At 35.9% G+C, this 25,725-nt stretch overlaps 1 protein-coding gene across 1 annotated transcript in view; it reads left to right on the top strand.

Moving 5' to 3' along the window:
- TBC1D19 (TBC1 domain family member 19) overlaps positions 1-7,551 on the top strand; it is an 87,857-nt gene extending 80,306 nt beyond the window's left edge. Inside the window, exons 20-21 of the mRNA XM_072406357.1 lie at positions 2,521-2,591; positions 7,067-7,551. Coding sequence (XP_072262458.1) covers positions 2,521-2,591; positions 7,067-7,141 — 146 coding nt within the window. The 3' untranslated portion in view covers positions 7,142-7,551. The remainder of the gene's footprint in view (positions 1-2,520; positions 2,592-7,066) is intronic.
- Positions 7,552-25,725: the final 18,174 nt, after the last annotated feature.

Below are 25,725 nucleotides of genomic sequence, written 5' to 3'. Positions count from 1 at the left end.
AAGTGATGTTTTTTTAGGCAAAATGTTGTTTATGATAGAAGATATGCACATTACAGTTTTTACATATTAAGAAAGTACAGTGGTATACATGCGTTTTGATGTGCCCCAGATTACTTCTTCGGGGTGTTTTCAAAAAAGACAAAGCTAGACAAAGTATGCTAACACAGATGTTGCTATAGATAAAATAACTTGTGTGAGTACCAAACGTTTTAATTGCTTGGTATAATCTTGTATTAGACCATATAGTGTCTTAACTAGATGCGTTTCACCAACTTGGCTTCTTCAGGGGTGTACTTAGGACAGTTGTCTAAACATATTTAAAGTAAACAAACATATGTGTAAGGCATCGATAATATATATATAAAACTCACAAAAAAAAAGAAGAAACATTTTTTTTTTTTTATAGCCTGTGTACAAATAATAATTTTACATATTTACAGACATTATTGTATCCAAGGTATAGAGAGTAGTTTATATATTCGAATAATGAGTAATAATACATAATTACTCTGATCAAAATAAGTATGTAGGAGAGATTATCGAGTATATTGAGATATATATATATATATATATATATATATATGTGCTAAGTGCTGGGTTTAATACAATAAATTAAAACAGTTTTGTATGAATTTCAAGGGGAAGGAGTATTAATGAGAGTTTACTTTACTGTGTTGTTTTGTCCAAAAAAGAATGTAAAGAGCTGGTGTCACCAAATGAGTCAGCTTTATGTACCTTATAAATAGATAATAGTAATTAATATGTTAGTGACAAGGGTTTTAGGAGAGATGTATGATGGTATAGAGTGAAGAAATAGATAAGGCCAATGGATAAGGTTGGCTATATTACTTACTTTAGTATGGAAAGAAAAGGGGGATTTTAATGAAGATGATTTAGATTAACCAATTATTTCCATCTGGAGCCTACAGGGTAAGTAAATGGGTAAAATGAATTTCTATTATGTAAGAGAAATATAGGTTAAAATGTAAAATTTAGTCAATTTGAGTGGGAAGAGGCCTTTCCCCATGCAAAATTGTATTTGGTAAAAATTTAGTAGATGTCCTCTATTGGGGGAGAAGCATCTCAGTTGTTTTGTCCTTGTGTGGGAATAATTGAAGGGAGATACCTAGAGTAATGATAATAGGGGTCCGTATATTGACAAATTGTGACCAGGGGTCTACGAAAACAGAAATGGTGGAATGTAATAGAGGTTTACCTTGTGTTTTAAATGAGAAAAAATGAAATGGAGTCTGTGTTCCTTCATGGACAGCCAGAGGCTGTTTGGAAGGAAGAGTCCGCTAAATTATTCTTGTGTGTCTCCCTTCCTCTTACGCTCCAAATCCATTCCAAAATATATTGTTTTGCTACTTGCATTAGCGAGCAGTTACTTTTTGTTTTTTGTTCTTAGTGGTCTATTTATAAAGCAGTGGTGTACCTTACAGGTCTTGGATTTTCAATGGCAGTGATTCTCCACCACTAAATATTTCATAAATGTCAGATTCACTGTTGTACAAAATCAGATTCACTGTTGTACAAAAATAGAGCCTACTAAGTTAAGATACATAGTTCCGACATAATGCTGTCAGATGTGTTACAAACTCTGGAGATTCAGTAGAGGATTGGCTACAGCACACCAGGTTAATGCTTACAGGAGTACTTTCAAAACAAATTCAAGAAGAAGGTAGGAGAGACATTCTCAGCAGTCCGCTAAATTATTCTTGTGTGTCTCCCTTCCTCTTACGCTCCAAATCCATTCCAAAATATATTGTTTTGCTACTTGCATTAGCGAGCAGTTAATTTTTGTTTTTTGTTCTTAGTGGTCTATTTATAAAGCAGTGGTGAACCTTACAGGTCTTGGATTTTCAATGGCAGTGATTCTCCACCACTAAATATTTAATAAATGTCAGATTCACTGTTGTACAAAATCAGATTCACTGTTGTACAAAAATAGTCCCTACTAAGTTAAGATACATAGTTCCGACATAATGCTGTCAGATGTGTTACAAACTCTGGAGATTCAGTAGAGGATTGGCTACAGCACACCAAGTTAATGCTTACAGGAGTACTTTCAAAACAAATTGAAGAAGAAGGTAGGAGAGACATTCTCAGCTACTGGTTTCTTCCGTAATGGAATGAGGAGTCAGGATTGTCACTCTAGCATTTTCCTTGAATTAGTAATTTGACTGAATGGCAGCAGCTGGAAGGATGAAATAGGATTTTCACTGCCTGATAAACTAGTGTGAGCATCAACCATGGTAAGTGTATAATTTTTTCCTTATGTTGGTATTTTATATAGTTTTACCATTGAACTACAACTCTTACCATCCTCATAGAGTCGTCATTCAGCCTGTGACATCTAAGAGCTGTAATTTTGCAACATCACTATGCTGTATTTACTCAGATGAACAGGATGTAGTATTGTATGGATATATGTAGGTCGCACCTAAGAACAGAAATGTTGAATTATTTCTAATGATAATTAGTAGGTCAGCAGTTGAAATGTTTCACATTCTCTTGCAGTGCTGGCAGCTGCTGTGTTTGCTTTCCGAGCAATGAACCTGATGGAGGTGACATCACTGGCTGCTGCTGAAGTAAGGATAAGTTACACTCTTTAGAGATGGAAATAGTTCCTGACACATTGCCAAGTGCAGTAATTTGAGATTCCCGTGTTCCTCTCAAGAAATGCATGCCTCCCCGACTTTAATTTTTAGTCTGGCTACAAATTAAAATGAAGTTTCAAAAAATTTTAATCGTTTACACCTGTTGACAAAGGGTATAGAAGGCATAGCACCATGATATTTGTCTTTGCTCTTTAGCTTTTATGCAATTTACTGAACACTGTTCCAGCTAATAAGGTCAAATACATCAAGCTCACCATGAAAAGATCAAGATATTTTGGAGATAACATTACCAAAAATGTAGTTTTTGTGGTTCTCATTAGAAGTAGGAGGTTTTTACTTTTATTTTGTTCACACATTACAATCCAGACCTTACAACAGTTCATATTTAAAGGAGAATTAAACCATGTTACTGTCATGGGTGCCGCTATCTTCTTCCTTATCCTCCTTTTTGTGATTTTCGGCTATTTGTGGGGCCAGGGTCGGGGGTGGCATAACTCCTGTGCTTGTGAGCAACTGCAGGGAAAGCCCATCTGTGCTTTTGTGTGTTTTTTTGTTAAATGTAAAAGACAAGACTGCATTGAGTACATAAATCAACGGATATCAAATATGTTAGTTTGAGTGTGTCTACAAACCAGTGAAAAAAAAAATACTCAATATTGTCCAGAGATGACTCTGATAAGGTTCCAGAATTATGTTTAGAGGTAACAATGAATCATGGCCCTGGAATTATTGTTCCCACCTGGCATGTTGGAATTTTATCTGTATGGCACAAGCAAAAATGTGCATGCAAACAGTCGATGTGCATTTGCATGCATGTTTGTAAGTGCGTTTAAAAATTGTACTGTTATTTTGTAGTTAAACTTCATTTATTTATTTAACCAAGCTTTATTGCAATCAAAAGTTGTCAACAAAGCCCCTTTGTGATATCAGCACACAAGGTTCTCTTTAAGGAGGCATCAGAAGTCTAATAGACCCCTAATGTTGTCTCTGTACTCTACTGAAGCTGAATAATTTCAGTGGTGTTAGTAAGGAAAGCAGCATGGTGGCTCAGAATCTAGTCCAGGACACTATCTGCATTGAGTTTGCAGGTTCTCCCCGTGTTTGTGTGGGTTTCCTCGGGACTCAGTGAGCATCTTTGAGGGACAGTTAGTGACATGACTATGAGCTTTGTACAGCGTTGCATAATACATTACAAAACATTACAAACTAAGCTGAGAGTTGTATACACCCATGTCATTGTTTTGTAATTTGTTCCAACCTTCTGTTTATTTGCCAGTGTTAGCTAGACAGCTTGCTGTATTAAAAAAAAAAAAAAAACATCATCAGGCAGGTCAATATTGCAGAAAAGGACAGGCCACGTCCCTTCTGCAATAATCCCACCTACCTGCTTGATCTCTATGGGTATCTGTCAAAAAAAGCTGGGCTGCACATGCACGGCTTGCTCATTGGTTGCTGGGTTACTCGACAAATCGGGTTACCCCTGCGCATGCCAGAATGAACTCCTGGCCAGTCAAGATAGCTGAAGATTACCTTCAGGAAGAGAAGAAAGTCGAAGATGGTGGCCCCCTGCAAGAAAATCAGGCTGTTGAGTGTTGCTGGGTTTAGTCTTGCTTTAAATGGAAAATAGGAGAATTATTGTTAAGATCAACAGGTAATACAACTATGTTACTGGGGAGAGTTCCTGGAATTTTTCTTTAAGATGTTCATTTCTGCTTGTAGGCTGCATTTCATAACATGTACATTTTTATTACTGTTTTTAAGTAGAGCTTTCAGATGTGATACTATTTAAACAGCCTCTTGCATTCTTTTCCTTGAGTTTAATCCTAAACAAGTAATTTTTCCTTAAAAGAGCACGTTATTCCAATAAGGCATGCATTAATGAGTCACATTGCTAGACTGGAGAATTAGCTCTTGGATGAACATTGCTTACGATGTAGGCAAAGGATTCATAATGTGCTCGTATTTTTAGCCCCAAGTTGAAATTTTAAACCTGTTAAACACTCATGATACCATCTGTATCTGATGCACGTCTAAAGGCCAGCATAAGACTTCCTTGTGTGGGTGAAGTAGCCTGCTTTGAATTACTTGTGTGTTGTCAAATTAATTCCAAAACAGAACCGATAAAAATGTGAGAATCAGAATCATGGGACAAGCAGCCAGGTGTGTCAGCCGCATGGATCACAGTGATGGGAATACACCTATCAAGAGTGCCAACTATTTTTTTTCTACAGACATCACAGTGACATCATTTGCTTGTCCATTTTGTATTTGCGCGCTAGATAAATATGAAATATAATGGTGCTATAGTAGTAAGAGCTTTCTATTGATATTATGTTTTGAAACCTAGCCATCATGTGTTACAGTAACTACAATCAGACGATATCCAATGTTAAGAGGCTATAAAATATACTCATGCTGCTGATATACCTAAATTGCATGCAAAATGTATAAATAGAGCATATATTGACCAAAACCCCTTTCAGGCTTTTTTGTCTGTCTTTGTCCCATTGGGGAGATCCCCTCTTACTTCCTTTCCTGGACACACAACAAAAATGTGGAGGATAATATTTCAGTCTATTTTAGATAGTGGCCACTGGAACAGGTATCTCTATTGCAAGATCTCCCCTCCATTCCTGTTCTGTGACAAAATTTCTCATCATTTTTTGTCTTTTTTTGACCTTGTTCAATAGTACAAATGTGGTCAGTATCTCCAAGTGGGACACAGACAGCAAGAAAAACCTTTTAGAGGTTAACACGTCTACTTTTCCACCAAAATTAAAAAATATTTTAGCTTTAGATACATTTTAATGTAAACCTGTGACTGACCTGGGTATGAAGAATTTTTAGGGAGAGAGCGGAAGTGTGGACCCTAAAAGGTTTTTATTGTTAATGTGTCTCTTTTCACTATATTTATGCCATTTAGGCTAGAGCAACATGTCTGCCTTTGCTCATAATGGGGTGTGATAGGATAGGCTGTGTACAGAAGGAATATAACATTGTTCCAATTGTTTCCAATTATTCTTTTGGGAAGTTAAAAGGACTCTACATTTCTAGTAGGATCAATGGACATTGTTAAATACCTAATATAGTCGTAGCTTGTTTTTGGGTTTAGTTGACCTTTAAATGCAACAACGGTTAAATAATACCGTGTTTCCCCAAAAATAAGACAGGGTCTTATATTTATTTTATCTCTGAACATCTCATTAGGGCTTATTCTCAGGGGATGTCTTATTTTTCTCACAAAAAAATCTATATTTATTCATGTACAAAAATCTGTATTTACCAAAACCTATAACCAATATTACAATGCTATAGAAAGATACCTCTGTGTGTGTTACCTGTGACCTGTCAAAATCACAGATTTCTTCTGGTATATACAAGAAGTTATGAATAAGAATTGACATAAATGAGTAATGAAAAAAACACAGCTTCATAAGCAAACAAGTGCAACATAACAAGAAAATGTGCTGACAATTAACATGTGACTCATAGAGTTACATGTTAAATCTGAGTAAAAGCAAAAAAAAAATCAATTAAAAAATATGCATTGCTGCTATTGAATGAAATACTAGCAAGGACCTTTTGAAAAGAGAATCCACCAACCTCTTGTGCTAGTGCTAGTGTCACACCAGAGTACTGTAGGTTAATTAACCCTGCGATTTCTTCACCCCTTTCTCCAGTGCTTTTGAAATCTCCTGCTCTCTCTCTGCTCTCTCCTTCCTCTTGGTATCCCTCTGTATACCACGTGACCACACCCTCCGAAGAAGCCAATAGGGCTTACTTTTGGGGTAGGGCTTATATTTCATCCTTGCATGATTAGCTTGCTAGGGCTTACTTTCGGGGTAGGTCTTATTTTCGGGGAAACATGGTAATAAAAATGGAAAACCTTACAATTAGTTTATTTTCAAAGAAAGTGAATCACAACAACCTACTTTAACAACCAGCAACCAGCGAATCCTGTGCTGTCTTGACTTCCCCCTTCTTTCTGGGGTTCATCCTTCCCTCCAATGCTGACATCTTTTTCCTCTAGGTACTTCATGATGTCTCCCAAACTTAAACTGCGTTTTTTTTTACATTAGATGTAGACACCTGATGATTGGGCATGCGCAAAAGAAGCAAGCCCCAGCAACCTGGGATATGTAACATAAGCATTCCAAGAGGCTGCGGATTTCCCCTTCAGTCTTTACTGCCACAGATGGGAAGGGGATATTATGAAAAAAAAACATTTTTGTTTGTTTAAAGGCCCCATTAACTATAATGATAAAAATGTGATGATAGGTCCATTTTAAAACAGTTGTAATGTGTTTGGCTGACCTGGTTGTGTCTGCAGACTAACAGCTGATGTTAATACCCACCATGTAATGTGGCTAAAACTTTTTTCTGTTCTATAACAAACAATGTTGTATTTCTTGTTTAACATGGTTTTCCTTGTTTTCTCTTTTTAGGCTGTACTTGCTGATATTTCAACCCTGAAAGTCATGCCTCTTCTTCAAATTTTCCTGTTTGCCACTGTCACTTAATCTCACCCATGGCTCGCATTATTGGAAATCACATCTGTTACTTCATGCCAAATCATAAGCTATGCGGTTGTTTACTGAAATTGCGTTTTCATTAAACTATGGTAAAACATGAGAACATTTATTAAAAAGAGAACTGAAACAAAGGTAACATGCCTACAACTATAGTAAACAATCATTTTAATGTATGTAGCAAATGAGTTATATGCTGATAATTCTGATTGGTTGCTATAGGTGACTGCATTGTACGTGTTTCTCCCTGCCTTACTCAGTCTGTTTTGTTTTTTTAACACACATACATGGTAGAACATCTGAAGCTGGAACCCATGGAATGGATTGCATGAATTTAAGTTCTATATAAATTAAGCATGCCAAAAGGCATATCAATAAATAAAAAAAAGGTTTTAATATGATGCTGATAAATGTGTTTTGTATAATAATAGTGACATCTTACATATATGAAGAACAGCTAAACCAAACTTTTCATGCTATAAATATGTAGTATGTCATTGCAAAAAAATTCCTTCCTGGCTGTTATGCTGATCCATTGACTTTGGTATTTTCTGAGTTCATTTCAGTAACGCTTCCTGCCATAGGGTGACAACAGTCACTCACTATCCTTCTAGAACGGTGCAGGGTTGCCACCACTAGGCTGCTCTTTTGTTTGGAGGTTTTCTGAATAGAACATGGCAGTTTTGAAAACATTGCTTGTGATTTCTGTTTGTCACAAGCAAAGTTAAAAGGACGCAAAGAATAAATAGGGTTTGGCTCTATTAATCTTATTATTATTATAATAAACAGGATTTATATAGCGACAACATATTACGCAATGCTGTACATTAAATAGGGGAAATAGGGGTTGCAAATGACAAACAGATACAGACAGTGACACAGGAGGACCCTGCCCCGAAGAGCTTGCAAGCTAGGAGGTGGGGTAAGTAATACACAATAGGAGGGGAGATATGTAGTGGTGGGAACTAGTTATGGTTTCAAAAGACAGAAGAAGATGGGCAGGCAAGTTTGAAAAAATAGGTTTTGAGTGCACTTTAAATGAGCAGAAAGTAGGAGCAAGCCAAATAGGACGAGGAAGACCATTCCAGAGAGTCGGGGCTATCTGATATAAACTTTAAACCTGTTACCATCCTTGGGTATTTAAAGTATGCACATGTAGAAATGCATAATTACATGTTACTCTCAACATCATTATTCAGAAATTCAGATATCTGGACTTGTACGCAGAGCTTGACCTCTCATTTGATTTCTGTTTGATTCAATTTTGGAAAATGTACTCATACACTTCATTATTAGGGAGACTGACTGAGTGAACATATAGTGATCAAATTTGATCAATTACATAGAAAAAAATGCAAACAAATCATCTGCATTGATTAAATGGTGTGGTAGTCTGGCTGATTTTCAATGCAAAATTGTCATTGAAACCGAACAAGTTGGGCAAACTAAAAAAAAACAATTAAATCAAAGTGGATTCATTTATGGTTAGCCTGACGTTTGCACAATTTCTGACCCTTTAGGTACTTTTGCCCCATTTATTAAAGACCCTTTCATTGGTAAACCTGGATGATCCAGCAAACCTAGAATGTTTTTCTTAAATGTCATTTACTATTTGTTAGCAAATGTTTTGAATCCTGGACCAGATCCATCCCAGCTTTGCTGGATCATCCTGGTTTACGGGTGAAGGTGTATCTTCTCCAGAAAAAAAAAAGTAACTGCTTGTTATTGCAAGTATCTAATCAGCCAAACTGCAGCAAATCAATGCATTTTGGAATGGAGACAATGGTGTTGGTTTATGAAAGCACTTCAAGAATAGCAAGTGACATTTAAGAAATCCATTCCAGGTTTGCTAGATCACCTGGGATCACTGATGAAAGTGTGTCTTCTCCAGCCCTGGAGAACTTAAATCAGGCCCAATGTAACTAGTTCCAGTATGTTCATCATGACAAACCAAATTGGTGTTGGCAAACTTGAATGTAATGCAGAAAAATTTGCTAACTTAATCACAGTTTAAAAAAAACTCTCTAGGGACCTCAGAAATAAATTTGTGGATTCCTTAATGCCCTTAAAGAAATTTAAAAAGATTCACAAATTACTATTTAAAACTTAATCATTTCACTTTAATGAAACCGCTAATTTGTCCAGGACTGGCTAAACCAAAAAATTTAGCTCAATAGCTGACCTAAAAGAAGTATGAAAGAGCCCAAAACTTTTGATTGTATTCTCTGCACGTAACTTTAGCCAAAGTTGGGGTAACAGTACATACATATACATTTAGATAGAGATTATACAATTTACAATCCTGCATCATAAAAATATGTTCCTAAGCAACTTCTGAGGGCAAGGCTGTGTTTACTTTTTCAGCACTTGACATTTTTGCTATAAAAATGATTGAAAGGGCAAATTCTTGTGTTTTTGTCCAAGTGTATAACCTTCATTTGTAGTCACTGTTTAAATGAAGACTTCCTGTTTGGTGAAGTATGTGGGAAAAATCAACAGTTTTGCCATATTATGCTTTAATAATGACATTTTATAAAAAGATTATTCTGTAAACATATCAAGCATTGTCCTTGCTGAAAATCTATTGTTAAATAAGCCAACTGGAGAGTATGTTGTTTTCAGCGAAATAGTGAACACACACGCTGTTCGTGCTGAACAATGGTGTCTTACTATTTTGTTGGATTCTGATGTCTAAGAATAACTAAATAATTGGGGAGTCAAACCAAGACATGTAAACCTTTTGGTGCAGCTGTGTGCAAAGGGGTAGCCAATAAAAGCCAGATTCCTGGACCAATTATGCATATATGTATAATTAAAGGGATAAAGGGATCATAGGGATTCTGGCTTGTTTATTAGGATGCACTTATTTGCTGTGCTGGAGGAACAATGTGCTTAGTTAAACTGGTAAAGTGGGATGACCTCCTATATACTCAGCATTGTAAAAAGTGGTCTGAAGTGTCTGAAGAACCACTTACCAATTCGCTAAAAGTTGAAATCCTATATTGGCTTGCTAAAGCAAATGGGGTCCACACTGGCCAATCTTTGGCAGAACAAAGTTGCAATAATATCCTATATCTTTAAAGATACATTAGAAAGTAAATCACAAGCACCCTGGTTGCTTTACAAAGCTGCATAAATACTGCAGACCATCTAGGCTTTATTCCCTATGTCCAGCTTTTCCTATCCAGTTTTGTGAGGAAAATATTAAGTGCTATAGTTCAGTTTCTATATTCATATTTTAGATGATCTAGCTTTATCAGTTTCATGTTATTTGTCTGTTTTCTTTTCAAGTCAGTAATATCATGTCTTTGTGCTCTCACTGACCTTCATAATCTATGCCAAGAGATTTACATTGTCTTTCAAAGCATTTCCTTATCGTAATATATCCACACAGGTCATACCAGAGGTTTTTATAGGATTGAATTTCAAAGACTGGGCACTAGATTTGCATTTCTCTGAAGAGACACTGTGAAATTAAAGTTGCTCCAAAACAGTACAGAGAATATCAAAGGGATTTTCCAAATGTATGCCCAAGCTCATACAAACGCATAGTATAAGAATATAGATTACCTGTTTACTGACAGTGTAAGGGTATGGGTAAGGGTTCATTTATTCACTGTTTTGTCCAATAGAAATCTTCCAAAGGGGGCACCTTGTCCAAAGAAACTTTCTAAGAGAGAATTTACTTTACTTATAGTTAGTACTTCTGGTGTGTCTATAGGATACAGATTAACATAAAAACAGGAGTTCTAATACTTTCCTGCTCCTTTAAAAACATTTTTTGGATACATTTTTTGGGGTTTTGCATTTTGTTAGAATACAACGTTTTCCACGCTAATGATGATTATGTAAGATAAAGCATTAAAAAAAAAAAAACTATTTTTTTTACAGTTTAGTATGCTAGTATGCTATGTTAGGAGTATGCTGTTGAAGTGTACAGGGAGCAAAAGAGGATGTTGCATTTGGTTGGCACTTGTAAAAAAAGGGTACATGCGTGTTATTCCTATACCGGTAACATCAGTCACAAGCATTCTCTCTTCTGTCAGCAAAACTCTTTACTTGCACTTAAAACATCTAGTATAGAATTACAGCAACTGTGGTTAACACTAATTTAAATGGAGAGGAGTTTAAATGTGTTTAGCATCCAGATACAGAGCCTCCAAATTTGTCTAAGATTCACTTCACAGAGGATAGAGTAATTTTGCTTGTAAACTGCTAATCCCTCTGGTGTTGTGCCACACCACTTGTCCTGAGTAATATGCTTTTCAGGAAAACCCAGCCCTTGGACTCCATCCCACCAAAAAAAACACCTGGAAGGGTTTCAAGCGCCAGTGAGGTTGATATAGCTAGTAATAGCCACTTTTAACTGAATTTGATTAGCATTACTAGGTTTATTCTAGTTTAATTACTTGGCTTTATCAGTTCAAATAATTGTCAGGAAATATCCAAGAATGGTTACCTAGTTGTCCCTATCCAAACACTGCAGTATCAGTTGATCAGTAGTCAGTAAATTGCAGAAAATCTAACTCTCATACAAATTACATGCCAATTGCACTGATTTGAACCTGAGCCAATCAAAGTAGGCTGCCCTATTTCACTGGTGTGATTTATTGAAAAGTCTGGCCAGTGCTGAACTCCATCATGGTAATGCCATCTTGCACATTTTTACCCAGCTTCCGTGGATACTCCACATTTTTCCAAAAACGTGTTTATGTTAATTGGCTATCCCACAAAATTGTCCTTAGTCTGTATTAAAGACAAATGTCTGAGGTAGGGGCATTAGATTGTGAGTCCCTTTAAAGGACAGCTAGTGACATGACTATGGACTTTGTAAAGTACTGCGTAAAATGTTGGCGCTATATAAATACTGTGTAGTAATAAAAAATATTTCTCAAACATGGCCAATTGTTATTGGAACCGCTGGTTACCCCTGGTCAGGCACTGTTTAAATATTTGATATGTGCAACTGTTCTTGCACCAGCAAAACGTATCCGCAAAAACAAATTTGTAAACACCAGACTAGCCACAGAAAATAATGACAACTGCATGAACCACTAAATGGCATTGTATTGTATTCTGCTCTGTAACAGTACAACAGTACTAGATGCTCATAATTTTTGCAGTAAGGAACTTTATAACATAACACCAGGAATTTTGGGCAGTGTCACTGCACAACATATTTACACTTTTGCTGTGAGGACCCTGGGGAAAGGTGCATGTATCCTTTATTTGTGTTAGAGGCCTACATGTAGGTTATATGATGATAATATTTCTTGCTTTCAGAATGACCCACAACTAAATGTGATGCATCCTGCAGTGGGCCTCCTATACAGCGTGCTACATAGGCACAGATACAAGCATTGCAGGTTTGTTTTTATGTTGCCTATTAATAACTATTTTTACTTCTAACACCTAATGGTATTTGGTAAAATAACAGTATTCAGCATATGTCTGGGCAGGCCCTTTTTACAAGAAAGAGATACAGGTGACAAACAGCAGGGTGTGAGTTTAATGAGAAAGGTGTGAACAGGAGACAGAGCTTTGCTAAAATTACATAATCGTAATAAGAGATGATACTCACATCCTATGCACAAATGAATGTTTTCATTATACATCTGTACAGCCAAATAGCAAAAAAAAAGCCAAAAAGCAAAATAAATAACCTATATTAATTTTTTTCTTTTTTATTAGTTTCCCTATTGCAGATTTTGCCTATTTTCATATTTGGTGAAACCATATCTTTGAGAGTATAATAAACTGGACAAAGATTTTTTCCTTTCCCCACTGTTTTCAAAACTGGCAAAAAAGTTTTAACTAGACAAAGTTAACACCCTAACAAAGTTAACACCCTGCTTATGACTGCTGGTGATTCAGTCTTTAATTGTGAATGTATGGGCTGTGTCTGCAACATGCAGTCTATATGTTTTAGGGTAGTTAGATAATGCTTGCATATCAAACCATTCTCTAATGTAGATGGTCAGCTTTCCAATTTGAACATTGCTGCTTTCCAAACACGAGGGATGGTAGTCATTCAATTATACTGTAAATTTTATGTTTTACTACTTGGGAAAATCCAAAACAATACACTTGAGTCTGACATCACTTGTGTGTAACTAGAAAAGCATACGCCGCAGGAATGTGTACAAAATGCGATCCTGGCAGATATCTCCATGTGCTGGACAAGCACTAAAGAAAGAGATAATTTATTGTCCCAATGTGTTCCCAGGCCTAACCTTTTATCTACTCATACACAGAGCACACAGGATGAGCAGGCAGGATACAGGAGGTGCTCCATGTATTTAGACGCCTGAGACTGGGGCATTCCTGAATCATCATGTCCTGGACTAACAATTAGGATAAAACATAGGGTGTGCTTCTGTAAAAAAAAATTGGATTTGGAAGAAATGTTATCCACAAAAAACATACTTCTGTTCCATTTTCATAGTAAATGACCTGATTGATTGCTATGGGCAACTATACTATTCATTTGTTGGTTTCCATACTCTTTTTATCTCAGCCACATTTAACTGATATTGTATAGGTATTGTAAACATACGTGCTCTTTTACAGAAAAACCCAAGAAAAACAAAAGAAAACTTAGTAGGCCAGTTTGAAAAGGGGCAGAACAGTATGGCCTCACTGCTTCCATACTGCAGTGCAGTGATACGCCATTATTATCAATAGATATGGAACAAGATTTGGAAGATTCATAAATGAGTCAAAAATTACACTGTAAAATAAACAATGTGACATCAAGCAGAGAACAAATAGTGTTGAAGTAACCTAAAAGTAAAAATATAGAGTGAAGTCTGCAGAATTTGTAAGGATTGGTCAAGCGGAAGACCAGGAACTGGAGGCTGATAATAGCCCTCAAAGACCTCAACAGTTACATGTGAGCGCAACTTTTCAAGATGAAATTTAGCTACAGTGACACAAGCACTGCTCCAAGGACTGCTCTTCATTACAAGGTGCATATATTCAAGCCTACACAAACCTCAAATGGACCCAGAAACATATCATGTGTTCACCTTCTTTCAGACCGGATAAAATAAGGCAGTTGTTCTGTTAGTTGCCTTAAACAAGGGGACTATTCCACCCCGAAACAGTGTTGGTATGGAATCCCCATAAAGGGATTTTAAAAAATTTTTGCAATTTTGATTTGTATGGTATTACTGTTGTCATGCACCGCAAACTTGTTTATTCAGTGAGGAGTTTGTGTGGGATAATTTATTGATAACTTGGCTAAAATAAGTGCCTAAGCCTTAGCTCTTTAGAGGTCCAGGTCTTTGTCTTGTTGTTGTCTTGTACACATTTACATTACACACCTTTGTAACAAACACCTTGGTGATGCATCTTCTGAGAAAAAATCGGCACACAAGACCTCCTAGAAGAATGTTTTTCCCTATGTAAGACCTGTAAGTTGTGCTGGGCTATTGAATATGAGCACCATCTGAGTAATTCCAGGCATGTAATCTCTGCCTTTTACTTATCAAAGCCATTTTCCTGCTTGCCATAGCTCCACCTTCTAAAGTGTCAGAATACCATTTTGTGGACTGAAGAAAGCCCTACTTTCATTATACCCAGGTAAGATTGTCCTAGTATCAATTCTTACATGTGAATGGAAAGCCTGTTCTTCTAACCCTCTAGCAGTCACAACGCAGGGATATGAGCACCCTACATTTAGGTCCTTAAAGCTTGCAGGCCAGAAACAAGGGTAATAGGGCCCATCCAGGACATTGGCTTTGTAAATTGTGAAGTTCATCTAGCAGGTCTTTAAAGGAAAATTTCCAATTCTGAAGGAGAATGCAGCACATTCTACTGTCATGAACAGTATTAGCAAAGAGGATTTACAGAATGGACACTATACACCTAGAGAGAATTACAGAATTGTGTTTTACACTGCTATACCTATTAGAGAAAACTCACAAACAAGTAGTTGTCAGCAATATGCAATAATAAGTAGGTGCTTTATTCACTTATTTCAACACAGGAAATTCAGCAAAGCTTGACAGCGCCTTGATGTGTTCAAACTAAAACTAATAACAGCTTTACTTCTTGGCTATCCAAAACTTCTATACAATGATATACTAAAGGACTTGAAAGTCTTTACTCACAAGTTAATTTGTCGTAGATTACCTAAATTATTAAATCTTTTTATAAAAGCAAATTACTTATAGTCTCATTTGCACACGACTGAATAATCAAAGTAAGCACAGCTACAATTTATTAAGTAATTATCAATCAGCCTCATTCATAACCTTCTGGTAGCCAGATATTGAATGCAGACCCAGCTGCCCACAAACTCCAGCTTACGTGTTTAAGTTTTAGAAAATGTTTCCTATCCCTAGAAATGTTTATTACCTAATATACTTTTTAATTAAGCTATTTCCAGAAGAGGCTATTTACCATGATTGGGGTGTTAGATGAGGACGCTCTAACCCCACATTTGAAAAGTGTCAAGTTGGAGTCATATGAAGGATGACTATAGTCCCTCCCTGTATATAGACCACAAGCACGAATCAAATCCTTATTCAATTCCGTTGGCTATCCTGTCTCAATGGATGTCAGGTTTACCTTTTGTAAATGATTTGCTAACCATACAAAAAATAATTTTCTGCAATGTGGATTCAGTTTTCAGATCCACCTAGATTGATGACACTTACCAGAATTTAACTGAATATCAGTGTTTAGTATTCACTGAGCGTACATATTCCATCATTGTATCTTTACAGCTGTGTGACTTAGAGTTATATGATGTCTTAGATAAAAGTTCAGTAACAATGTGCTCCTGGAAATCATTTTAATGTGATGGTGGTAACCATGCAGCACAGTCTATGACACTTCATTAACAGGCAAGATTTTATGTCATTAAGTTTCCCCTAAAAATAAATATAAACTGTAATACATGCAATGTTATCAAATTGTTTATTCCTTCATACCTTCCAAATCTGAGCTAGCCGAATAATAAGCAACAAAAAGGGTGCAATGCAATGTCCTTGCACTGCCTGATGGGGAAAAAAGAAAAGTGGATGACTTGGCTGAAACATTCCACTATGTAAAAAATTATTTCTGCTTTAGTGGATGCTGAAGGAACAAATAAAAAGACCAACTGCAGTTAATGTTTAGTTTTAAATAGTGTGTTGAACAGTAAAGTTTTTGTTCAGGTTTTTATATCCCTCTGTTTCCTAATTTTCTCTCCTTGTCCTAGTTCTTACCAGAATAGAAAGGCAGACAGCAATAAAATAAAGTTTTACTGCTCTCTGATTCTGCCTTCTGTTTGTCTTTGTTTCTGTTTAGGTTTTTTTTTTAATTTAATCTCCTGACCTTGGTTTGGCTAGAATAGGTATAGGCTACTGTTCCAAAAAGACATGAATGAAAGTCTACAATCTTTTCCAATTTTAGTAACAATGACCACTGGGACAGATTGTGGTGGAGGTGGACATGGGGGCAAATGTTCCCAGCTAAAACAAACTGGCAAACAATTGAAATGCATTCTGTGAGCTATTACAATTCTAAAAAAAAAATGGTTATGGCTTTAGGAATACTTCATGACCACATTAGTTACTGAATGTACAATTGTTAACAAGACTTAAGCATGACTTGTTCAATTGTTCCCCTGCCCTCTTTAAGCCCTCAATATTGGTAGATGACATATCCAAAAGCACACAATTATCCCTTTCAATGTTGCCTCATACTCCTCATGTATGCAATTAAATTGGCGTTGGTTGTTATGTGTGATTCCATTTTTAAAAGATTTTTTTAGGTTTTGTCTTCTGTGCCTGGCTGTTTTTTATATACATTTTTCTTGTGCTCACTGTTGTGGACAAGGCCTGTAATACAAAGACAATTTACAATACATAAATTGTATACACTAGTTCATTTATTCAGGCACATATTACTATTATACACTAATAACTATTGAATTGTTCTAATACTTTCAGAACTTTTTTTTTTAACACATACATGTATTTTTTATTGATCACAGGGAAACTAACGCATGGCTGATAACTACACAGGAAAAAAGCTACCTGTTGTCTCTACCTATCTGGTCCTTCAGATCTACAATTGTATATCACAGCCCATTTATCTACTTGTATTTGTATTACGGTAAGACTTAGATCAAGGTAACCATGGATCAGAAAGTTTATGTTGCTCCAAACCAAACAATTTTCTAGTCTTCAATGATGTCTGTATGCATTACCTCTGAATATTGTGCTGGATAATGAAGTAAAGTGAAGTTTATTACATGAAAGGTACAGGACAGGAATGTCTGTACACTAATATGTTACATGTTTACTTCATGACACTGGAGGAAGACAAAGCTGCAATTACATTGTACTTCTGTTTGTCAACCGACATCTCGAAGAAAAATGAGTTTTCAGGGAAAAGCTGGATTTATGAGAGGAAATCAATATCGCTTGCATCCTTAGCTCCGGGAGTGATGAATCTTCTGTGGAGAGACATGAGCAGAATATGTCCACTATCGGGAAACACTGATCAGAGTGATTGCTATGCGCTGTGTGCACAATTCCCCCTCCTCCTGCTGACCATTACTTCCAACGTATAATACCTGAAATGATTGCACATTCCTTACACCAAGTTCTGCAAAACTGGCTCCTTATTCCTTCCACCATAATATATTTAAAATGGGTCTTCATTACTGCCAACAAATATTGCCTCAAACAGTTGCTTATTTCTTCCACCATATTCTACGTAAACTGGTTTCAGATTCCTTCCACCAAATTCTATAGATGTTCTTCCAACTCCTACCACCATAATATGTTTGAAATGGGTGTCCATTACTTCTAACATATAATACCTAAAATAGCTACTTATTTCTTCCACCATATTTCACTTAAACTGTCTTTAGATTCCTTCCATCAAATTCTACAGATGTTCTTCCAGTTCCTTCAATCATAATATATTTGAAATGGATGTTCATTCTTTCCATCATATACTATCTGAAATATAATCTTATTTCTTCCACCATATTCTGCATAAACTGGCCTCCATTCCTTCCACTATGTTGTACAGCAAATGGCTACATATTATTTTCACCATATTGTCTGCACATTTATACTATTATAGTCATCATAAAATAGTTGTGCATGTCTTTAATGGAGACCATGAGGAAGAAAGTATGCTTGACATGTCTCAAAGAATCTATGCTTAACAGGATACGGACAAAGAATAGTTTGGTTTCAGTATTACTTAGAAGGACTTACAACATTTGTACTTGAACAGTTCCTGCACAACTTCTCCCCAAATAAAATATAAACTAATCATTTTGTAATTTCCTAAAAAATAAATGTAGTTGGCAACTCTCCATCACTGCCACAGAGTGAGGGCAGCATGTTTATGAAATTAATTCAGTGGTTTACCAATTTTTGACCCCACAGACCACTAAATTCATAATTTTAATTCCTGCGGACCATTAATATGAATTTTTTTTTTAAAGATAAATACATTTGTAAAATAATGATCTTCCTAATGGTGCCTGACAAGGACTGTGGGGGCTCTGATTTATTGATCAGCTAATGGTTAAGCGAAGTATTACTATTGTTACTATTATCATTATTTCCATTATCTTGAGTATTACTGTAGAAATGCAAAATATATGTCAGTTTCTTCTCACTCATTATGGGTTTATTTCATTCGACTCTAAGACCAAACAAGAAATGATAGTTATCAAAGTCAAACTATTTGATGCTATTAAATATAACAGGTAAAGAAAATACACAGGTAAGGTCATATTTACCTAAAAGAACATCTGATAAATAAACAAAATAAATAAAACAATCGGATGAGAATCGGTATTCGCGGAGTGGGGTGGATGGTGAAAAAATAATGAAGCGTACGGCTCGGCACGTTTCCTCATACAAGATTACACTGACGTTACGCTGCGCCTCCCTTGTTTTTCAATCTCTAGTACAGTTCGTGAATTTAGTGCAATATAAAAATGAAAATTGTCATTCAGAATATAAGAATTTATTCGAATAATATTTTTGTTTTACTATTACCCAAACATAAAAATTAAAAATAATGTACAAATTTTTCTGTGGACCACTTTGGAACTTGGAAAGTTTTCACGCGGACCACCGGTTGGCAACCACTGATTTATTTGACATGAATAGGAAGGCCAGCAAAAACAGTCTGACCAAGTTTCTAACTTGTAGGTAAAATGTATGTAGGGGCATGTGTACTCATATTACTTGATGTGCTTTGTGTATTTCTTTTAACTCTATCACTGGGAGTTCCATGTAAAATCACTGCACAAAGACCACTCACTGCTACATTATATGATCATATCTGGCTTTTCAAAGACATTTGGTGCATTTAAAGTGCATTTATATAATTTGTGGGCTAATAAGGAATATATAGGAAGTAAATGTTTTCGTTCACTTTGACAGGTTTAAATGGTTTCTGTATCAATTGTTTAGGTTATCTAATTAACACAACCCACTTATATTAATACTGAAGTTCTCTTTAGGCTTTGGTCTGTGCCCTGTGGGAGAAGTGTAGACTTTGCTTGTTACTGCAATTCATATACATAAAACATTACAGACATCTGTATACATATGATGAGAACAACACACAAAAACTTAACATTGCTCTGTGGTTATTAAGGATACTTTACAATGATATAAATAGGTATGGCAAAACGGATACTAATATTTATAAGACTGCTAAGTACACCATCCTGTCTCAAAATACTTACAGGAAAAGTAGAACTAAGTTTAAAAATAACATCACACTTCCAGTGAAATCATTTTGTTAAACATTAGCATACATTACACATATTACTAAAATCTACTACAATCCATTTTGGAATTTTTGTGGTTTCTTTTTTATTTTATTTTACATATATAAATGACTTTATATATTTCATTTATATATAAATGAATCCCTTTCTAAATAGGATTATTTTTTATAAAGCCAGCCTGGAACATTGCAAACTGACCAGCAGGTGGCAGCAGTTTGTCACCTTCTGCTGCCAGGAGTGCAGGGGGGCTGCAGCACAAACTTATAGCTTGGGTCAATCAGAGATTCTGCTAGATTTATAGAGGCAGCAGATGCTCCTTCAATTTATGCACATAAATAGGATTGTGACTCAGTAAATCTGGGTTTTAATGCAGGGATAGTAAATGTGCATAATTATTATGAAAACATAATATATAACGCAGGCATGAGTTTAAAATCCATGTAGTGGTGACAGAGTAAACTCAGTAATACAGGGGTTTTACTAATGTTCTGCGGGTTTAACACAAGAACAACACTGTATAAAATCAAATAAGTTACTTAAAAGTTTTGAATGTCAGTATATTTTAAGTCACAATAAGTGTCAATACAAATGCTGCTTGCCTGCAGATGTACTCATTTGAGATAATTTTGAGATCTTTCAGAGTTCATTGATAGGTGCTATTGGCCTGCTTCTGACCTACATTTGACCTCCTTGTGAACTGCACCAACCTGATAGTTTTTGTGTTACCTTTGATTTTCATGGTATGACAACCAATATCTTTATACACATGCCCTTTTCAAGTTTTGAATAAACCCAAGTTAATTTTATTTCTGTTCTGTGTGGAGGTGGCTAGCAGCTAATATGTAGTCCTGTTTCTAATATTCTGGAAATGTTTGTGTGCTTTCAGACTGAACTCCAGCCTTACCTTTAGCCTTGCTTGGTTCAGTTTTAAGGCACTTTTTACAGGTAGTGGAAATAACTGAATTTTGTCATTACAATATATCACAAAGAGCCTCTGCCCAAAAGAATGCTCCACTAGCTTTCTGTTGGACATTGGGGAAAATGTGACCTTATTGGAGCTTGAAGAGGTTTCGTGCTAAACCTCCTATCCAAGTAAACTGGCTGTCATTATTATGACATTAACAAGCATTGTGGGTGTCATTTAGAATAAATGGCAACATACTGCAAGCACACTTTGTAGCGGGTGTTAGTCAATGTGAAATCTAATCTAAGTGTGATTACTTTATGGACCGAACATTTTTCCTTTAAATTGTCATTAGAAATAGAATCTTGGCTTATTCTTGGATCACACCAGTAGATGTCCTTATGTAAAGTGTGTAACAAACTCTTGGTGTTTGAGACAAAGGACATGAGTTTCTAATACGTTTTGCTTGAAGACACAGGGCCATCTACTGATGGCCATTAATATTAAACAAAAACATTTAAGAGCAAATGTCCTATCATAACCAACACTAAAGTATAAGACATTTTAACATGTAAAAGGCAAGAAGAAAAGTTACAAAGGACCTAATTTATTAAAGCTCTCCATGGCTGGAGAGGATACACTTTCATTAGTGAAGCTGGGTGATCCAGCAAACCAGGAATGGATCTGGTGTAGGATTCAAAACATTTGCTAGAAAACAGCAAATGACTTTGAAGAAATCTATTACGGGTTTGTTGGATCACCCAGCTTCACTATTGAAAGTGTATTTACTCCAGCCTTGGAGAGCTTTAATAAATCAGGCCAATAGAGTAAGCTAATGTGATTAAAATGTTAGAAGTGACTGCCATACTTTATGCTTTAGGTTTATATTTGAGTCAAAATGTTTTCCTGTGTTCTCAGGTGAAGATAAATATCTCTATTTATTTTTGGATTGGTTAAAATTTGAGTATTTACAGTGCTATGTAAATTACTGTGGCTCTAGTGATGTTTTATAAGAATAATGTGACAATCCCAAGCAAGTTATAATTGCAATTCAAGTTAGGGTAATGTGTGTGCTTCCCAAAACGGTTATTTGAATAAAGGTTGTGAAATTTTCTTTGAACAATATGTAACTGTAAAAACCAGAATAAATGATTTCAGCACACTTTCCTCTTCAGATCCCACCACGCTGATTACATGTGGTAGATGAAAAATATGCTCCAGTTTTCATCACATGGAGAAGCTTCTTACATCCCATAGACATGGACAAAAATATATTATGTCTATTGGTGCATGTTGGGAAATGCTCAGACCAGGAGAGATGATGGAAGTCTATGTAATACTTCCTGCAATAAACCGGTGAGGACAGCAATCATCAGCAAGGCTTCTGTTACAGAACTATAACATCCATCATCTCTTGGAATCTTAGACCTCAACATCTGCCTGACATTTAAGGGCAAGGATTATAAAATAAGTACAGTTTGGCTGATATAAGAACCATTAGGTCTTTGGTAGATGATTATTGTTTTTCTGCATTTTATGTATTGAAACATAAGTCAAGCAGGTCAGCAAAATTCCCATTAACCTCAGTGATGCAGCATGGATTAAAATTCTGAAGCTGTGTATAAATTTCTTTGTATTGCCCTATGTTTGACAAAGAAGATGCCACCGAGATACATTTTCATTCCAGGCAAAACATAGTTAAACACAGCCCTTGGCTGCACTTTGCATCTGAACAGGTGATTGCGTATCATGCCGGTGGAATTTAAATGGCAACATTAGACAACGACTTCTGTCTACATAAGCCCTTATGGTGGTTGCAACCAATGTAATGATCAATTCACCCCCAAAACTGACATTTCAGCTTTGGGTGAACACCTGTGAAGTGAATCACCTGGCAGGTTCTTTGGTGGGACTTCTATGAAATGGGCTGTACCTCTTCCCTTAACATAAAGCTATGATGAAGATTTTATTCCATCAGTAAAAAGACTTCCTGTTTTATTATTTTATATTTTAGACAATCAATCAGAAAGAGACACAATATTTTGGTTTTATCATGGCTGCAGCAGCTCTGGGATTTCTGACCAGGTGAGATAAACCATAGACATAGACATAATACATCTCATCTGTTTCCAGTAATCTGTTCCCAGTGGTAACAACATTCTTTATTAAAAAGGAGAACTGGTAACTATGATTATTAACACACACAAATGTACAAAACTCAGGTCATAGACAAACATTACAATAAAATAAATAAATGTATAAAATGTAATAGTCACATAATACCATAGCTGCAATTCTGTTTCACCCAAAATCATAAAAAAATAGTGGACCCCCTAATATAGACAATGCAGGGTAGAACAGACTTAAGCAGGTAGTTTTATTTTCTGTCATCTGTTTCGGGTGCAATGTGTACTCACAGATACATTGTTCATGTATATCCAAACAGATGAATTGATGGGCAATGGGGCTGAGTTTAGGCTGTTCTTAGCAAAGTGAATTATGATTCTGCAATGGTTAATTCACTTAGATTAAGAAACAAGGTGGAGTTCTGCTGACTTCAGCCATCCCATCATGTGTAAACCAAAATCATGTAAAATTTCTTTGCACATTATTGATTTTAATTTGCAAAGCAAATTTTTATCACATTTGCTCAGCTAAGTAAACTATTCCTTTCTTTGTGAAGAATTAGTAAAATAAAGTAAAGTAATGTGAAACAAAAGATATAACACATTTCTTCCTCCCCTCTGCACGGCTGATGTTGCTGTACTAGTAATGCTTGAAGTTGGGTCATATAACAATGTACTGTGAAAGGGAGCGACTTATATCTTTAAAAAGTAATTCTGTAGTAACAATATATTAACTAAGTATTATAGATAATAAAAAGAAAAAGTCATGGTAATCTTTTCAATAAGTAAGATAACTTATTTAGTTTACTGGCTATATACATCAGGGTTGTCCAACCTTTTTTCTCTGGGGGCCTGATTGCAAATTTCTAACACCTAAAGGGCCAAGAAACTGCTAATAAAGTTTGTGATGCTTGGAGCACCGAAGCAAAAAGTTCATGTGACCAAATTGCACCCTACAGCGGGAGAGGAAGAGCGAAACTGAACATGATCCTACTTATTGGATGTGCTGCTTGCACATATTGCATCTCATGTGCCAAAAAAATACTTAGGAGTATGTAAAAGTAACAAAGCCTAGGGGTAAAGAGTAAAAGTAATAAACAGCCAAGTATACAGTGTGTAGGGGTATAGAGTATGTAACATACAGAGTGCATGGGTATAGAGTATGTAACATACAGAGTGCATTGGTATAGAGTATGTAACATACAGAGTACAGTGGTATAGAGTATGTAACATACACAGTGCAGGGGTATAGAGCATGTACCATACACAGCGCAGGGGTATAGAGTATGTAACATACACAGCGTAGGGGTATAGAGTATGTAACATACAGAGTGCAGGGGTATGGAGTATAAAACATACACAGTGCAGGGGTATTGAGTATGTAACATACAGAGTGCAGGAGTCAGGAGTGTGTAACAAAGAGTGCAGGGATTTAAGTAAAGGTATTGTACAACCCAGTAAACGAAGTGCGAAGGTCAGGAGTAGTGTATAATATTTTTCAAGGGTCAGGAATTTACTAACTACAGTATATTTATAGCACAGTTGTCACTCCCTATGAGACATTTAATTTCATCAACACATTCTCGCTTATATCCTATCACATATATACACACATTCATACATACATACACCTACACAAATATACTCACACACACTGAATGGGCCTGAACCTGATGCACTTATACTGCTTGCTATAACATATTTTATATTATGGAGAAGGTAGGAGAAGGACAATGTAGGCTCAACTCTGAAGGAGAAAATAGGGATCACACAAGGTTTTAAACCCATCCTTTCACTATCCTATTAGGCACTTGGCCTCTTTGATATCTGTGCTCTGCTAGAGCATTATGTGAAGACAGGCAAAGAACTTATCCAGTCCTATATAGTCTAACGTTTTGTAACTTGGAACAACTTTGTTCAGAGTGATTAAAAAGAGGACCAGTACAAAATAAAAAAAAAAATCGTAGTTCAAAGTCAAATGCAAGTCTAGATCATCTGTTTCTGTAAATACTGCAAATTAGTGAATTACTTTAAACTGAAAGATTAATACCAGTATTAAAAGGACATGTCATTTTTTATCTGAGTTGGCTGATAATATTTGTTACACTTATTTATAATTACCTCTATATTAAAAGCCATTTTATTCCATTATTAATAATTGGTTTTAGTAGTATCTTTACCCAATAATTTGCATTTTAGGTTTACTGGTTTTTTAATAAGTGTTGGGCAATTGGGAATCTAGATAGGTGTTCTGGGTATAGTAAAACTTGAAATGCTGTCAGATAACGCTCAAGAGTTCATGTTCTTCAAGGCTTGTCCCTGCAAATGGGTTGTCTAGAGAGAATGCCTGGCTGCCATTGTTGACACTGACATTAACCTGGCTTCCATTGTTCCAATTATTGTGTTGTCCTCACAACAACTACTACTAGTTTTTTTTTTTTTTTTTACTTTCTTATTTGTGCTGACTATGTGTTTTCCCATTTTTTTTCTTTGAAATCTTATCATTATCTTGTTGAAACAAATATCGAATGCAACACCGCCCATTTGTAAAGGGGCTGTAAGAAGCACAAATGTGAGAGCCTTGATTTGTAATGGGCAGTAATAGCAGTGTTTTTAGATAGCCTTTTGTGACCTTTCCCTAGTCTACAACAGTCCCTGGAAACATGTCCATAGTCTGTGACTATCTCCTATTGAATGTCCACAATTTGTGACCTTTGATTGCAGCATGCGCATAGTCTCTGACCTCCTTCTGTTACATGTCTGCAGCATTTCATAAATAGTA

The sequence above is a fragment of the Pyxicephalus adspersus genome, chromosome 3 (assembly GCF_032062135.1).
Source record: "Pyxicephalus adspersus chromosome 3, UCB_Pads_2.0, whole genome shotgun sequence".
Taxonomy (NCBI): Eukaryota; Metazoa; Chordata; class Amphibia; order Anura; family Pyxicephalidae; genus Pyxicephalus; species Pyxicephalus adspersus.
This window is presented reverse-complemented; position numbering and strand designations above follow the sequence as displayed.